This window comes from Narcine bancroftii, chromosome 3 (assembly GCF_036971445.1).
Source record: "Narcine bancroftii isolate sNarBan1 chromosome 3, sNarBan1.hap1, whole genome shotgun sequence".
In the NCBI taxonomy this organism is placed as follows: domain Eukaryota; kingdom Metazoa; phylum Chordata; class Chondrichthyes; order Torpediniformes; family Narcinidae; genus Narcine; species Narcine bancroftii.
The window spans coordinates 75,978,910-75,997,830 of NC_091471.1; the positions used below are offsets into that span (position 1 = coordinate 75,978,910).

The 18,921-nt window shown below is 38.5% G+C and overlaps 1 protein-coding gene across 1 annotated transcript in view; it reads left to right on the top strand.

Moving 5' to 3' along the window:
- The window catches only part of parp8 (poly (ADP-ribose) polymerase family, member 8), a 276,468-nt gene that overhangs the window by 86,146 nt on the left and 171,401 nt on the right, over positions 1 to 18,921 (top strand). Inside the window, exon 6 of the mRNA XM_069923074.1 lies at positions 16,508 to 16,602. Within this exon, the coding sequence (XP_069779175.1) occupies positions 16,508 to 16,602 (95 nt within the window). The remainder of the gene's footprint in view (positions 1 to 16,507; positions 16,603 to 18,921) is intronic.

Here is an 18,921-nt window from a genome sequence, read left to right on the forward strand (position 1 = left end):
AGTTGTAGAAACAAGTGGCTCAAAACAAAAAAAAACAATAGTATTCCCTGGTATCACTTTTTGAATGACTGCTTTTATGAATGTTAAAAGTTTGTATAACCTGTAAAGTTTGCAAATGCCTCACGTCTCAGAAATGTGATAATCGGTGACATTACAATTCAGGAGGATATTAAGAGATCGTGAAATGGCCACATTGCAAAGATTTAAGAATTTAAGATTGGTGACTCACATTTCAGCAAATGCCTTACAGCTCGAGTAAACCAGGTTCAGCCCTGATTTGCAATGATGCTTCTGCTGAGTTTGCCTGGCCTATGTGAATTTCTTCCAGGTGCTCTGGTTTCAAACTCACATCTCAGGCATAATTGGCCGTTGTAAATTGCTGCTTGAGCACAATTTATAGTCATGATGGTTGAATCTAGAAAAAGTTCATGGGAATATACAGGGATTAGAGTAAATTAGTGTGAATGATTGATGGTTGACACAGTTTTGGTAAGTCAAAGGCCTTTTTCTCTTTCTGTATGACTCCATGATAGTCATATGTGGAATCGTGGAACAGGTTTAAAGGATGAGAGGGGTACACTCCTGCTTTTGTTTCTATGCAAGGTCATTAACAAAGAAACCAAAATGATTTTAGACATAAAGGCTGTTAGCACAATGGGTAGGATGTTTCTGGAATGTTTTATTCAGAAAACATTCTGGAAGGCAATTGAATTATACATATCAAAGGAAATTAGAAATATGTTTTAAAAGCAAAAGAAAATCCTTACTCTTGGGAGGGATTCAAGATTCCATTATTGTCATGTAATAGGTTAGAACAGTGGTTTTCATACTGCTTCCCCCCACTGCCACTGCCACCACCGAACTCAAAATCTACCTTAAGCAATCCCAATGCTATAACTACTCTGTGATTGGTAAAGAATTGCTTAAGGAGGTATGTGAGTGAGAATGGAAGGTTGAGACCCAATTGTTACTGAAATATTTTGCTTGAGAAAAATTGTCATTGGCCCATTTCCTTTGGAATTATGAAACTTTGTACATAACGAGCCAATTAGGTACAATGAAAACACTGGTTTTCAAACCTTTTTTTCTTTCTACTCACATACCACCTTAAGTAATCCCTTGCTAATCACAGAGCACTAATGGCATTGATGCACAATCAATTACACAAATACTGAAGTTGCCAAAATGAAGGCTTTTATTTGCAAGAGATGGACAGTATTCCTGTGTTGTTTGCTCCCACTGACTCAGACTTGAACTGGGAGCAGGTTTGTGGCATGTCAGCCTTTATGGGGAAGAAAGGAGAGGAGTCATGAGCTGGCCAGTGAGAGCAGGGTCAACCAGGAAAAGTCATGTGATTTACATATGACAAATATGTACAATAGTGGATTCACCACAGGCATAGGGATTGCTTGGGGGAGGGGGGCAATTTGAAAACCACTGGTTTAGTCATGTAATATTACATGATATTGCCATCTACCTACCATAAGGTAGACAAAGAGTTAGACGTTAGTGTCATCTGGTGTCCCTTACAGTATGAAAAAAATAGAAATGTAAAAGAAATAGAAGGGAGTCCCTTCAGAGTCAACGAGATTCACCTCCAGTGCTCCTGCTGCCTCTACAGCCACATAGAATCCTGTTTGATCCATTGGCAACCCAAGCTCCAAACCTCTGACACGATCAGGAAGCCACCAACACCTGAAGCCTTTCAAGAGCCCTACTTGCCCTCAGCTCCCTCTTGAGTGCCACCTCAAATATCTTGTTCCCGTGATCCAGACTCCAGCAACTCGCAACCCATGTGGGTTCCTGACCACAAATCACCTGCAGCTTGAGTGGATCCCTCAGTTGCTGAGCCTCTCACTGGTCATCTGCCGTGGTCATCATCCTATTGGGTCATCCCCTCTGCTTCTTCTTCTCACTGACATTAGGGCCAGGCGGTTGAACTCTTCAGTGCAATGCTGGTCTCTGGTTCTTGGGTCCACACCAGCGGTCCCATCTAACCAATCTTATCAAGTTTTTCAAGGTTATCAGGAATGTTATGATAGATTTTAGCAAGGCTTTGACAAGGTCAAGAAGGTTCAGTTGCTCAATAGTCAGGATGAGGTAGGATTAGATATTAGCTTTGCAGGAGAAAGAAAAGAGTGGTTGTAGATGATTGCCTCTCTAACTGGAGGACTGTGATTAATGGTGTGCCTCAGGCATCAGTGCTAGGTCCATTATTGACGTCATCTGCATCAACAATTTGGTAGATTAACAAATGTTCAGCTGATATTAAAATTGGGGGGTGAGGTGGAGAGAGAGGAAGGCATTGAAAGCTTGCAGGGGGATCTGGACTAGCTAGAAAAATGGGCTGCAAAATTGCAGATGGAATTTAATGCAGACAAGTGTGAGATAATGGACTTTTTGTGGACAAACCACAATAGGATTTGCTTGGTTATGTGGAATGCAGTAGAACAGAGGAATCTGGGAATACAGATTCATAATTCTTTGTAAGTGGCATTAAAGGAAGATAGGATTGTAAAGAGAGCTTTTGGCACATTCACCTTCATAGATCAATGAATTGAGCACAGGAGTTGGGATGTTATGTTGAAGTTAGTGAAGCCAAATATGGAGTTTTATGTCCAATTTTGGTTGTCCTCCTTCAGGAAAGATATCAATAAGATCTAAAGAATGCAGAGAAAATTGACAAGCATAATGCTGGGAATTGAGAAGCTTATAAAGGGAAAGACTGAATAGGTTAGGAATGTCAGACAATGAGGGGAGATTTGGTAGAGGTATATAAAATTATTAGGTATATCGATATGGTAAATGCATGTATGCTTTTTTCACTAAGGTTAGGTGAGACAAGAGCCAGAGGACATGGGTTAAGGATGAAAGTTGAAATGTTTAAAGGGAACATTCAGGGGAACATCTTCATTCAGAGGTGATGAGAGTGTGGAATTAGCTGCCAGCAGAAGTGATGGATGTGGGCTCAATTTCAACATTTAAGAGAAATTTGGATAGGTACATGGATGAGAGTAGTATGGTACTGGTTCAGGTTAATAGGACTAGGTGGAATAATAGTTTAGCACAGACTAGATGGGCTAAATTTAAAGGGCCTAAATGCTGTAGTGTTCTTTGTTCCTATCTCCAGCATGGGAATAATAAATTGCCCTCAAAAGTAATTTTTCTCTTCCCTATAGGAATCAATAGTTCTGCTGAATGTTCTCAGTTTTAGGTGCAATTTCTGACTTTATTAAAACCAAACTTGCTGGCCTTTCAGTTGTTTGAGGATACTACAAATTACCAAAGGGATGCATGGTCCCAGAGCTACCATTAAGATTATAATATCGTGGTTATGTAAATTCCTTTTAATGTTAAAATCTCTCAGAGAGTAAATTTCATTATTATATGAACTGGCCTTTAAATTCTCTGTTCATAATCGAGACAGCCATACCTAATAATGTGTCCTTAGTTACTAGTGCTAAAAGCACAATCAAGAAATCACTGTGCATCAATCAAAATCAAGCAGCTGTACATAAAATGGATTTCAGCTGACAATATCTCCAGCAGAATTACAAAGCCAGAGCTGGCACAGCTTCAAAGAAAATTGTTGGCAAACAATGAAATGTTGGAGGAACTTAGTGGGTCAGATAGCATTCATGGGTAGAAGTGGTCAGTCAACATTTTGGGTCGGGTCCTTTTTCAACATGAAGATTTTTAAAGAAGGTGACATTACAAATGTAAAGGGAGAAAGAAGCTGGGGGCTGAGCCCAGAGGTGATACATTGACTGAACATTTGTAGCCATGGATCTTCTCTGACGTGTTGAGTTCGTCCAGCAGTTCATTGTTTGCTCAAGATTCCAGCAATTGCAGTTTTGGTGTTTCTGTAAGAAACTCATGTTAAATCACTCCTGTGCTTGTTCACAAGTTCCACTGCAAGGTAAGTCCTCATTAGCAATAAAAAACAGTACGAGAAATGCACAATAAAATAAGCAGATTCTGTGCTGAAGTTTCAAGGCAGAAAAATTCCTGTGGTTAACCTGAATGTATTTTCAAAATGTATGATGAACACAGGAACACATTTCAAGAATTGGGTAGGATGCCTAATAACAACCTTCTCTTCGCTTTCAATATTTTTATTAAGCTTTTATGTAATAATACATACAGAAAAGAAATTGATGCATAATGCTGATACAGTATGCAAACAGATGTGCCGACACAGTAAGCAAACTCGTTAACAGAATTTTTTTTTACCTTGTACAACATTTCTTATTAATTATTTATTTTTCACACTGTGAACCATATCAATTAAAATACATACAAACATTTCCCTCTTAAATATACACAGTGGCATTTTCTACCCTTTTTTCCCCCCTTACCACCCCCCTATCTTCCCTCCCCCCCTTCCCACCTCCCTCCAAACCCATTAAATGTTCAACATATACAATACAATAAAACCATTAAACAATATCATCACACAATGAAAATAAACAAGAAAATTGTGTCATCTACTTTTACACACTGGATCAAATCATTTTCTCTTCTTATCATTTTAGGGGGTGGAGGTCCGCGGTCAGCCCTCTCTGTTATGTTCCACATACGGTTCCCAAATTTGTTCAAATAATGTGACTTTATTTTTTAAATTATATGTTATTTTTTTCAATGGAATACATTTATTGATTTCCATGTACCATTGCTGTACTCTCAGGCTCTCTTCTGATTTCAAAGTTGACATTATACATTTTTTTGCTACAGCGAAGGCTATCATAATAAATCTTTTTTGTTCTTCATCCAGTTTGAGGCCTAATTCTTTACTTCTTATATTACTTAGAAGAAAGATCTCTGGATTTTTTGGTATGTTGCTTTTTGTGATTTTATTTAATACCTGATTTAGATCTTCCCAAAACTTTTTTACTTTCTCACATGCCCACATTGCATGTAGTGTTGTTCTCATTTCCTTCTTACAGCGAAAACATCTATCTGATAATGTTGGATCCCATTTATTTAACTTTTGGGGTGTGATATATAACCTGTGTAACCAAATATACTGCATCATACGTAACCTTGTGTTTATTATATTCTTCATAGTTCCAGAGCATAACTTTTCCCATGTTTCATTTTTTTATCTTTATGGTTAAATCTTTTTCCCACTTTTGTTTGGGTTTATAGCTTATTTCATTATTTTCCTTCTCTTGCAGATTGATGTACATGTTCATTATAAATCTTTTTATTATCATTGTTTCTGTAATCACATATTCAAAGCTGCTTCCTTCTGGTAATCTCAGTCTGTTTCCCAATTTATCCTTTACATAGGCTTTCAGTTGATGGTATGCAAACATACCATGAGTTATTCCATATTTGTACTTCATTTGTTCAAATGTTAATAAGTTATTTCCCAAAAAACAATTTTGTATTCTTTTAATTCCTTTTCTTTCCCATTCTCTAAAGGAAAGGTTATCTATTGTAAAAGGGATTAGCTGATTTTGTGTCAATAATAATTTTGGTAGTTGGTAATTTTGTTTTTTTTTCCTTTCGAAGTGAACCTTCTTCCAGATATCGAGTAAATGATCTAATACTGGTGAGCTTTTATATCGTATCAGCTTTTCATCCCACTTATAAAGTATATGTTCTGGTACCTTCTCCCCTATTTTATCTAGCTCTATATTAGTCCAATCTGGTTTTTCCCTTGTCTGATAAAAATATGATAAATTCCTTAATTGTACTGCTCTATAATAATTTTTATAGTTTGCTTACTGCTCTATAATAATTTATATAGTTTGCTTACTGCAAACTACCTTGGTTGCACCTCTGTTAATTTATCTAACGCTATCCTCGGTTTCCCCCCTTTCCATAAAAATTTCATTATTATTCTCTTTAGTTCATTAAAGAATTTCTCTGTTAAGGCAATTGGCACTGATTGAAAGAAGTATTGTATTCTTGGGAAGACATTCATTTTAATGCAATTTACTTTCCCTATCAACATTAGTGGCAATTCTTTCCAACGTTCTAAGTCTTCCTGCAATTTCTTTATTAGTGGCTGATAATTTAATTTGTATAGGTGGCTTAAATTATTATCTTATCTAATACCTAGGTATCAGATTTCTTGTGTTTGCTATTTAAATGTTGATTTTTTTTATAACTCTGTGTAATCCGCATTACTCATTGGCATCGCTTCACTTTTTTTTGCATTGATCTTGTACCCCGATATTTCTCCATATTTCCTTCAATTTCATATGTAGTTCTTTTATTGATATTTCTGGTTCTGTTAAGTATACTATTATGTCATCTGCAAATATATTCCTTCTCCTTTATTTTTACCCCTTTTATTTTATTTTCTATTCTTATCAGTTCTGCCAAAGGTTCTATTGCTAAAGCGAACAATGAGGGGATAATGGACATCCCTGCCTTGTTGACCTACTTAATTTAAATTTGTTCGATACATATCCATTTACTGTTACCTTCGCCAATGGTCCATTATATAATGCTTTAATCCAATTAATATATTTTTCTGGTAGATTGAACCTCTGTAGTTCTTTGAATAAATAATTCCATTCTATCCTGTCAAAAGCTTTTTTTCTGCATCTAAAGCTATAACTGTTGGCTTCTTATTTCCTTGAACTGCATGAATTAGATTAATAAATTTACAGACTTTATCCTCTGTTCGTCTTTTCTTAATAAATCCAGTTTGATCTTCTTTTACTATTTTTGGTACACAGTCAGCCAATCTGTTTGCTAATAATTTCGCTATTATCTTATAATCTGAATTAAGTAGAGATATTGGTCTATATGATGCTGGTGTTAGTGGATCCTTCCCCATCTTTGATATTACTGTAATTATTGCTGTCTTACATCAATCTGGAAAGTTTTATGTTTCTTCTATCTGGTTCATTACTTCCAGGAGAGGAGAAATTAAGAACTCTTTAAATGTTTTTTTAGAATTCTATTGGGAATCCATCCTCTCCAGGCATTTTATTGTTCAGCAGCTTTTTTAATATATCCTGTAGTTCCTTATTTTCAGATGGTTTTATCAGTTTGTTTTGCTCCTCTTCTTGCAATTTTAGCAGTTCAATTTTAGCTAAAAACTCTTCTATTTTATCATCTTTCCCCTTGTTCTCAGTTTGGTATAATTGTTCATAAAATTCCTTAAAGTTCTCATTAATCTCCATTGGATTATATGTAATTTGTTTGTCCTTTGTCCTTGATGCCAATACAGTTCTTTTAGCTTGTTCTGTTTTCAGTTCCCAGGCTAATATTTTGTGTGTGTTTTTCTCCTAGCTCATAATACTTTTGCTTTATTTTCATTATGTTCTTCTCCACCTTATACGTTTCGTATGTTTCATTTTGTATTTTTTTGTCTGCCAATTCTCTTGTTTTTGTTGTATCGTCCCTTGTGGCTAGTTCTTTTTCTGTACTTACTATCTCCCTTTCCAACTGTTCTTTTTCCCGATTGTAGTCCTTTTTCATCTTAGCCACATAACTAATTATCTGCCCTCTAATGAAGGCTTTCATTGCATCCCATAATATAAATTTGTCTTTCACTGATTCCGTATTTATTTCAAAGCACATTTTAATTTGGTGATCAATAAATTCTCTAAATTCCTGTCTTTTAAGTAGCATGGAGTTTAACCTCCATCTATATGTTCTTGGTGGGATGTCCTCCATTTCTATTGCTAATAATAGGGGTGAATGATCAGATAACAATTTAGCTTTATATTCAGTTTTCCTAACTCTCCCTTGAATATGGGCCGACAACAAAAACATATCAATCCTTGGGTATATTTTATGCCTACTCGAATAATATGAGTATTCCTTCTCTCTAGGGTGCTGCCTCCTCCATATATCCATAAGTTTCATTTCCTGCATTTATTTAACCATAAATTTGGCCACTTTATTCTTTTTGCTAGTCTTTTGTCCAGTTTTATCCAACATTGGATCCAAATTAAGGTTAAAATCCCCTCCTATCAATATATTCCCCTGCGTATCTACAATCTTCAAAAAATATCTTGCATAAACTTTTGATCCTCTTCATTAGGTGCGTATATATTAATCAAATTCCAGAATTCCGAATATATCTGACACTTTATCATTACATATCTCCTTGCTGGATCTATTATTTCCTCCTCTATTTTGATTGGTACATTTTTATTAATTAATATAGCTACACCTCTAGCTTTTGAATTATATGATGCTGCTGCTAGATTTCCTACCCAGTCTCTCCTTAATTTATTATAACCATATAACCATATAACCACTTACAACACAGAACAAACCAGTTCTGCCCTACTAGTCCATGCCGTAACAAATCTCCACCCTCCTAGTTCTACTGACCAGCGCCTGGTCCATACCTCTCCAGTCCTCTCCTATCCATGTAATTATCTAGTCTTTCCTTAAATGTAACCACCCCGACCACGTCTGTCAGAAGCTCATTCCCCATCCCCACCACCCTTTGCGTAAAGAAATTTCCCCTCATGTTCCCCTTATAATTTTCCCCCTTCAATCTTAAACCATGCCCTCTAGTTTGAATCTCCCCCACTCTTAATTGAAAAAGCCTATCCACGTTTACTCTGTCTGTCCCTTTTAAAATCTTAAACACCTCTATCAAGTCCCCTCTCAATCTTCTACGCTCCGGAAAAAAAGCCCCAGTCTGCACAACCTTTCCCTGTAACTCAAACCTTGAAATCCTCTCAACATTCTCGTGAACCTTCTCTGCACTCTCTCTATTTATGTTCCACTTCAGTTAGATGCGTTTCCTGCACAAATGCTATGACTATTTTTTCTTTTTTCAGCAAATTTTATAGTCTTTTTCATTTAATTTGGTTATGTATTCCATTATTATTTATAGTTATATAGTTCAACATGGCCATCTCAAATCCTGTTGACACCTCATTTCCACTTCCTCACCACCAATATCCCCCTTTTTCCCATTTTCATCTCTCAGTTTTCCCTTTTTGAACTCAATGTATGACAACACTTTTAAAACATAAAATACATCAAAAACTCCCACATCTAATATTCCCATAACCCCAAATGTCCCCCCCTCTCTGAGTTGCCCCTTGTTCCTTTCCGGGCAACCACAACTCCCCTCTCCATTTGGATTGCGAACTCACTCGGAAGCGTCAACTGATTTCGCAGTGATGGTTATTCTCTCCCACTCAACCCCCCTCCAAAAAAGATTTTTTTCTTCACATATAACAAAGCTCCCCCTCTTTGTTTTAATCTATCCCGAAAGAGAACCACAAAATTTGCAGATGTTGGAAACTTGAGCAGATGGAGAACTGCTGGAAGAACTCAAAAGGTCAGACAGCATCCGTGGAAAGAAATGGACAGTCAATGTTTCAGGTCTGAACACTTTCTCAAGACTACCCATGGATGTTGTCTAACCTTGCTGAGTTCATCCAGCAATTCTTGTCTCCTTTTATCCCAAAAGCTGAATGTGTCTACAGTACAAAGCTGTGATGACCTTTAAATTTAAAATTTGAAATTAAATTTTACATTTAGACATACATCACTATAATAAGCCTTACTGGCCCATGAGCCTGTGCTGCCTAGATGCCCCAATGAACAGTGGGAGGAAACCAGAGCACAAGGAGGGAATGCATACAGACACAGGGAGAACATACAAACTCCTCACACACTACACTGGATTGAATCCGGGTTGCCGGCTCTGTAATAGCGTTTCCCTAATTATTATACTAATCGTGCTGCCCCATATCTCCAAATGTAACTTGCACCTTATTCTAGTGCCAATATTTTGCAGCAGTTCAGTTAGTTGCAAGAATTGCTTGTATCAGCAGATCTGGAATTTATTTCCCAAAAATGAATTTGTTCAGTAGTTGAGTGGTGATATGCCTGGAATACACAGTATTGATATGCTGTTAACTAACTGGTTAGGTGCTTAATATCCCATGGCTGCAAATGTGGCATGAATTGAGTTTATCACAATTTCTACATCAACATAGGGCATACATTATTCAGTTTTTATGTATAGTTTAGTTTACATTTTTTTGGATTATTTAAAAAAGTTGAAGAGAAAATGTTCAAAGGATTGTGGGTCAACTGCAAGTAAATGGGACCAGCTTGATGATCATGGACAAATTGGGCCAATTTACCATGCTGTAAAATTCAATGACTATTATTTTCATTATTTGACATTTGTCTTTTTGTTAGTTAATTCTTAAAATAATAGGTAAATATCTATATTTTCATAAATTATAACTAAATCAATAATAACAACTGGATTTCCTCCACATTCAAAGTAATTAGTGTCACATTAGCTTTTGCTATTCTGGGTCTTTTTCACCCTTGCACAGCACTGATTAGTGTCTTTTGTTACATATCCTTCAATAAACATGACTGGTTAGTAATTTATGCACATTATTAGTATTTCAAAGTTGTACTCGGGCAAAATTGATGGTCTTCATTATTAAATATATTGTAAACAAAATAAGCAGCATTTATATGTTTATCTTTGGGGCTGTATGTTTGGGCATTGATTACATTAATTAATCCATTATGTAATTAAGAATTGTTTTAATTGTTTTAAAGTTGTGGAATCATTTTGTTATGGAGGATGCCGGGAAAAAGTTCAACTTTGTGAGAAAACAAAATGAGTCCACCCTATCTGTGATTCTACTTTATCACACATATTAGGACGGCACAGTTAACATGGCAGTTAGTGCAATGCTGTTGCAGCGCCAGGGATCGGGATTAGGTTCGAATCCCGCACTGTTTGTAGGGAGTTTGTACATTCTTCCTGTGTGTGTGTGTGTGTGTGTGTGTGTGTGTGTGTGTGTGTGTGTGTGTGTGTGTGTGTGTGTGTGTGTGTGTGTGTGTGTGTGTGTGTGTGTGAGTTTTCTCCGGGGTATCTTGATTTCCTCCCATTGTTCAAAACATACCAGGGGTTGTAGGTCAATTGGGTGTAAGCGGGCTCATGGGCAGAAAGGGCCTGTTATCGTGCTGTATGTCTAATTTTTAAAGAAAATTAAAACTTTTTGCATTAAGATAACAGAAAATTAATTTTCCTCCTCTTATTTATTATCTCTTTTTAATTGAATTAAATACTGTATATTATTGCATTCGAATTTCAGTTGTTTTTCCTGTATTTTTTACAAAGTACCTGTTCAGCTGCAGCAAAAAAGAATTTTGGTGCATATGTACATTGAATGATGTCTATGGCATAAACATCTTTGGCTTGGCTTCGCGGACGAAGATTTATGGAGGGGGTAAAAAGTCCACGTCAGCTGCAGGCTCGTTTGTGGCTGACAAGTCCGATGCGGGACAGGCAGACACGATTGCAGCGGTTGCAAGGGAAAATTGGTTGGTTGGGGTTGGGTGTTGGGTTTTTCCTCCTTTGCCTTTTGTCAGTGAGGTGGGCTCTGCGGTCTTCTTCAAAGGAGGTTGCTGCCCGCCAAACTGTGAGGCGCCAAGATGCACGGTTTGAGGCGTTATCAGCCCACTGGCGGTGGTCAATGTGGCAGGCACCAAGAGATTTCTTTAGGCAGTCCTTGTACCTTTTCTTTGGTGCACCTCTGTCACGGTGGCCAGTGGAGAGCTCGCCATATAACACGATCTTGGGAAGGCGATGGTCCTCCATTCTGGAGACGTGACCCATCCAGCGCAGCTGGATCTTCAGCAGCGTGGACTCGATGCTGTCGACCTCTGCCATCTCGAGTACTTCGACGTTAGGGATGTAAGCGCTCCAGTGGATGTTGAGGATGGAGCGGAGACAACGCTGGTGGAAGCGTTCTAGGAGCCGTAGGTGGTGCCGGTAGAGGACCCATTATTCGGAGCCGAACAGGAGTGTGGGTATGACAACGGCTCTGTATACGCTTATCTTTGTGAGGTTTTTCAGTTGGTTGTTTTTCCAGACTCTTTTGTGTAGTCTTCCAAAGGCGCTATTTGCCTTGGCGAGTCTGTTGTCTATCTCATTGTCGATCCTTGCATCTGATGAAATGGTGCAGCCGAGATAGGTAAACTGGTTGACCGTTTTGAGTTTTGTGTGCCCGATGGAGATGTGGGGGGGCTGGTAGTCATGGTGGGGAGCTGGCTGATGGAGGACCTCAGTTTTCTTCAGGCTGACTTCCAGGCCAAACATTTTGGCAGTTTCCGCAAAGCAGGACGTCAAGCGCTGAAGAGCTGGCTCTGAATGGGCAACTAAAGCGGCATCGTCTGCAAAGAGTAGTTCACGGACAAGTTTCTCTTGTGTCTTGGTGTGAGCTTGCAGGCGCCTCAGATTGAAGAGACTGCCATCCGTGCGGTACCGGATGTAAACAGCGTCTTCATTGTTGGGGTCTTTCATGGCTTGGTTCAGCATCATGCTGAAGAAGATTGAAAAGAGGGTTGGTGCCAGAACACAGCCTTGCTTCACGCCATTGTTAATGGAGAAGGGTTCAGAGAAGTGGCAAAGCAGCAGGTATGGATGGAATCCCCCCAGAAGTCTGGAAGGCTGGCGGCAAAACTCTGCATGCCAAACTGCATGAGTTTTTCAAGCTTTGTTGGGACCAAGGTAAACTGCCTCAGGATCTTCGTGATGCCACCATCATCACCCTGTACAAAAACAAAGGCGAGAAATCAGACTGCTCAAACTACAGGGGAATCACGTTGCTCTCCATTGCAGGCAAAATCTTCGCTAGGATTCTACTAAATAGAATAATACCTAGTGTCGCCGAGAATATTCTCCCAGAATCACAGTGCGGCTTTCGCGCAAACAGAGGAACCACTGACATGGTCTTTGCCCTCAGACAGCTCCAAGAAAAGTGCAGAGAACAAAACAAAGGACTCTACATCACCTTTGTTGACCTCACCAAAGCCTTCGACACCGTGAGCAGGAAAGGGCTTTGGGAAATACTAGAGCGCATCGGATGTCCCCCAAAGTTCCTCAACATGATTATCCAACTGCACGATGGCATAAACATACGATGATTAAAACTATTATAACTCCCCTCCACTGCATTCAGAGGGGGAATAATTGGTGAAGGGGGGGGGATCTGTCTGTCCATAAAACATTGAGGCAAGTTGTGCTTGGTGAGGCAAATAGCCTACTTTGTGTAGACAAAGTCACAATAGTATCGGTATATGGAGGTTGGCGATCACGGCTTTGTGTCCTGAAGGTTTAGTCCTTATGAGACTTGTTTCCTCAGTTGTCCAGAGGCTTTGCTTTCATTGAAAAGTAGCACCTAGGGAAGGAGAAATAATCCGTCTTCCAAAGTCTGTTGTGCATCATCATTGTTGGAGCTGTGGTTGTACAACTGGGATAAGTTGGTCGAGGATATTTTAAATTTGCTTCTTTTTTTACATATGTGGTCCATTCTCTCATATGTTTCGAAAAAGTAACTTGGAGCCTAGCCTCCAAACATGTATGTGCACAAGTGTTGCCTATGCATACAGCTGAATGGTTGAGGTTGGAAGGCAATGGATGTTGATCATTTGTCCTGTAAACTAGCTCCATTGGAGAAGGAAGCATTGCAATTTTGAAGTGCAAAAAGCATTGGAGCTGAGAAGCAACCTTAAGCTTGACACTGGTCTCAACTAAGTGTTCACCTATTGTTTGTAAACACAGCTTACTTGCCATCATGTTTCAGATATTAGATACAGACAAATTTGATGTGCTATGATGCTAGGGAATGATTGCACCAGCTAAATTTGTGAAAGACGCTCCATAATCCTTCTCAGTTGATGGAGCCAAAGACCATGCAGTCAAGGATAAGATGCCTTTTTTGGAGTTGTCTCATGTGAAGAGCGTGACCATTGTATCTCCAGATGGATGAACTTTACCTTGCAATTCAGGAAGTTATTCATCAGCCACTGGGAGGAGATGATTATGGAGGATCAGGTAATGACTTTGGCTGTAACAGATGGGCAGGAGACCACTCTGTGTAGGTCCCATCCCAGAAGCTGGTCACAATTACAACATTTCAAACACCCACGGACATGTCCTCCTATTCCCAGACATAGGAAATTAGGTTGTGAATTTATGACTGAAATTCCTTCCTGCCAATTTTTTGAGCTACAGCAAAGATACCATCTGCTACTGAGGTCTTGTTGTTTTACATTTGGCATATGGCCTTTTCAGCTCTTGAAGGCCTTGTCAGTCTGGAGTGGATTAACAGTGGATCATTAGTTGAAAAGTGATTTGGGACATCCTCAGGCTATGAACTGAGCAATCTGAACACAATGATATTAACAGATGCCACAGGTAGCATGTTCACCCGTTCTGTTCTGGATGTACTACATATACAACTGCAGGCAGATTTTTCTTTCTGCTTTGTAATTTGGTTTATCAACAGAAAAATCAAAAGACCATTGACATAAAAGATTAACTTCTGCTTCTTCTCTCACAAATGCTCCCTAACTTGTTTATATTTAAGGTTTTCAGCATCTAGTTTTTCTGATTTAATTTTTATTTTGCTTCCTATTTTTACATTTCTGCAGACTGTGATTAGTTGGGCCCTGTTAGATTGGCACAAGTGACTACCACAACCATATTGGGCATATGTTTGGATGAGGTGGTTAACTTCTATCTTTCTGTGTTCACATGTGAAAAGTATGCTACCAATGAACAAAGAATATAGAGCCCTACTGCACAGTACAGGCCCTTCAGCCCTCAATGTTATGCCAAACCATATATTCCTTAAAAAAAGTACTAAACCCTCCTTACTCTGTAACCCTCTATTTTTCTTTCATCCATGTGCCTGTCTAATGTTTCAGCCTCCACCATCATCCCTGGCAAGACATTCCTGGCATTCACAACTCTCTGAATAAAAAAAAAACTTACTCCTGATGTCTCCCCTAAATTCTCTCCCTTCACTTTGTACATATGTCTTCTGCATGTTTGCTATTCCTGCCCTGAGAAACAGGAGCTGGCTGTTCACCCTATGTATGCCTCTCAGAATCTTGTAGACCTCTATCAAGTCTCCTCTCATCTTTCTATGTTCCAAAGATAAAATTCCCAGTTCTACTACCCTTACCTCATAAGAGTTGTTTTCCATCCAAGCAAATCCTGGTAAATTTCCTCTGCACCCTCTCCAGAACTTCCACATCCATCCTATAATGAGGTGACCAGAACTGAATGCAATTCTTTAAGTGACTTCAAACTCTCCAAAGCATGGAAACTGGAAAGAGCTGTAAGCAGTAATTATGAATGCCAATCTCCAAAAGCAAATGGATGTTCACAATATTATGTGCTCCTCTATTCATTTTCATTTGAATGGGACTGTCACTTTAAGAGAACATATCAAACTGCAAACCCTGCAAACTTTGAAGATGACTGTGGCTAACAGCACACTGGGACAGCGTGCACTCAATTCGCTACTTCTGAAGACAGAGGAAGTGGAACACAGGTGCAGAGTCATATGAACAACTGATTTTAAAAAAGTATATTGTTTAATCAGGTGCCATTTTAAGGAAGCAGCAGAGGAGCAGCTGCTCTTTGAGGAATGAAAGGTAAAAGTTCCATTATTGTCACATAATACTACATTAAGAATGTAACATACATGGCATTCTTTAACTGTGCAGAAGTAGCTTTGTGTGGCCAAATGAAAGGTCACTTTTGAAAGGGGAATTGTTAAATTCCACTGTGGCCAAAGGAAAGCTCACTTTGAACTGACCTGAATTTGGGGTTCTGGAAGCAGAGGAACTACTGCATTTGGATCATGACCATTGTGATGGTCATTTCAGCTGACCCACAAAAGAGTTCTGGAAGCTTTGTGAGGTTCACTCACTTTGTATCACCTATGCCAAGAAAAGGGGAATTTTGACTTCCACTTGTCTGAAAGGACATTTCTCTGGAAGCACCACGACAAGGATTTTGTGAGTTTTCAACAGTCTGTCACCTGGTCTCTCCCACCTACTCCATGATTACTTCTTTGCATCAATTTAATGCCTGCATGTCAACACTGGATTTTAGAGACTAAACTTTGAACTGACATTCTAGAATTGTTCCTGAGCTGTAACACACACACACACAAACACACACACACACACACACACACACACACACACACACACACACACACACACAAATATATTTGTGTATAGTTGGGGGTTAGGTTAGGTTTAGGTAAGTTAGATAAGGTGTTATATTATTAGTAATGAATAATAAAAATATTATTTTAAATATAACACCTATCTTCATGAATTTCTATTGCTGTTGTCTTAGTACATAACAACAGAAAATCATCTTCAGCATTCATCATGTTTTTTAAAATCAGAAGAAAAAAAATCACTGTTGAATTTGTTGATGCGTGTATCATCAAGTCAATACTCTGATTAGACTTTTGAAATAAGAAAACCCTTCGACTTCCTGATTTTGATGAAGTGTTCCAATCCAAAATGTTGACCATTCTCTTTCTCCTAATGTTGCTGTTCAAGACTGTTGATGTCCTCCAGCAGGTTGTTGATTTTTTTTTGCTCCAGATTCCTGCATCTTCAGTCAATCGAGTACCTGGCTTCGCTGTTGCATGTTCATTTGTCTCAATGTACAATTCCTCCGAGTCGATGCACATTAACTAAGTTGCGATTGTGCTTTCAGGGAAATTACGATGGTGAACTTCATAAACACCCACAGCTTGAAGCTGACCTAGCAGCCGTGAGAGAGATCTATGGACCTGTTGCAGTATCCCTCAGGTACTTTACCCTGTCATGCAGTTTATCGAAAAAGGAACAGCCCTGCAATAAAGTTGACAGGAATGTTCTCAACTCATTGTGCAATTTTAATATCTGTTTACGTGTCATGCTCATCATTGCAATCTAAAACTACTCCGGTGGTTCATTTTACCTTTCCAATCTTTCGGCAACTTTGCGACAAAGATAGGAAGACTTTTGAGAAAAATTGCAATCTTGAAACCTAGTTTTGAAATCTATTTGAGAGGCAACTAAAAAAAAAAACCAAATATGAAAAAAAAAGCTGGCCTCAGAGGGATTCTGTGTGCCTGCGTGTTGATTGTAATTTACTTTCGTAAACTATTGAACCGGCTGAATAGGGGATTTAGTCATACATGTCATAATCACTTTTAATTGTGTCAAAGTGAATGAAAGAATTAATGTTCCAAGTGATGAAAATTGCCCTGTAGGGACCATGCTGACATTTCTGTTTTCCATTGCACTCTTTGTGGCTATTGTTTCCCCCATGTTGTCAGGTATAATGCAAATCTTTCTGCACCAAGTACACAGAAGGTGGACCAGAGGGTATCACGATGATTATTTGTTAAAGTGCTTTGCTCACAGCTCAAATCTGGACCCTTCCCCACACCAGAGAAATCCTAACATTTGAAAATCTCACTCACCTGAGCTCATTCCTGAATTTATTGAAGGAAGGTCAAGGAATAATGGTTTTAAATGGAAGAACTAACTTTGTGTATAGTGCAAATTTATTCATTATTTTGGCCATCTCAGGAGATAAAAAAACTCAGTTCCTAACCATCTGGTCCACATAACCCCTGTGGCTCACTCACCTGAGCTCATTCCTGAATTTATCGAAGGAAATTAAAGGAATAATGATTTTAAATGGAAGAACTAACTTTGTGTATGGTGCAAATTTATTCATTAGGTTGGCCATCTAAGGAGATAAAAATTGGGTAGCTTCCTCACTTTCCACACAATATCTAGATTTATTACAGCAGATTATTAAAATTGGAATAATTTTAATGTATAATGCATTGTGTAAAATGTAAATGTCCTAGAGAATGGTAAATCACATTCATAGAACAATTACTCCTTTTAAGTTATAAAGCAATCAATGTAAATTGTATTTGATATTTCTAGATGTTTGCAGGCAATTTGTAGATAATACATAAACAAGTATTAACATTTTTGTAACCTACTTTAACTTGTATATTTACTTAGGTTTTATGGAATATGCAAGTATGTGTCTGTGTTTGCTTCTATTATCCCTTGTAATTGACAAAATGTGAAGCTTTTTAGATTTGTCTGGATGACTGCAAATCAGGAGTATAACTTTTATTAAATTGTGCAAACTTGCATGTTGCTGTGAACGTCAGCATTCACTTGGCAGCTGCAGGTACTGCAAGAAGATAGTGGTGAAGCACATTCTTGAACTGCTGCAGATTTTCCAGATAAGCTCCACTTACTGTCATGGTGAGTGGAGATTTAGACCCAATGACAATGAAAAACACAACAGTCCATTTCCAAGGCATAATATGGGGGACATGGAAGGAAGCGTATAGATGTGGCATTTCCATCTGCCTATAATTGTCATGGTTTTGAGAGGTGCTGTTAAAATAGCCTTGCTGAGTAACTTCAGTGCCTTTTATAGATGATTAACACAACAGTTTTCAGAATCAGAATTTATTGTCACAAGCAAGTCATGAGATTCAGTGTTTTGCCGCGCCATCTTACTACATCACTGTAAGAATAAGGATAATAGTGCACGAGAAATGAGTTTTTGGTTCGTCAAATTATTGATTATTCAGGGATCTGTGCCCTGATGCCGGATGGAATCAACATTTGGAGTAATTTATGGGATGTCAATCGTCATCTGTATTTTCTTCAATGTTGTCAAACTTTTTGAATGTTGTTGGACTGGCTTCTTCCAGGGAAGTGGAGGATGTTCCATCATGCACCTGACTTACACTGAATAAGAAATCCCACAGTATCATTGCAATTAATCCAGCTTCAGGTCAGTGATGGTCTTCCCACCCTGATGTCCATGATAATGCCATTGAGTATTAGAAAATGGTTAGACGCTAGACTATTTGTTGTTGAAGGTAGTCACTGCTTGGCACAAGTGTGGTAGGAATGTTACTTTCTGCTGAATAACTTATGGCACTGGGCAGCAAGCATTGGTCTAACAGTGGACTCCTCATGGATTTCAGTATGGGAGAGGGAAATACCCCACCATTACATTGTGCGTACTCGTGTGAAAACTTTGAAATTGATCCAGTGTTGGAAAATATATTATTTGCTTAGACTGAATGAAAAGGAACC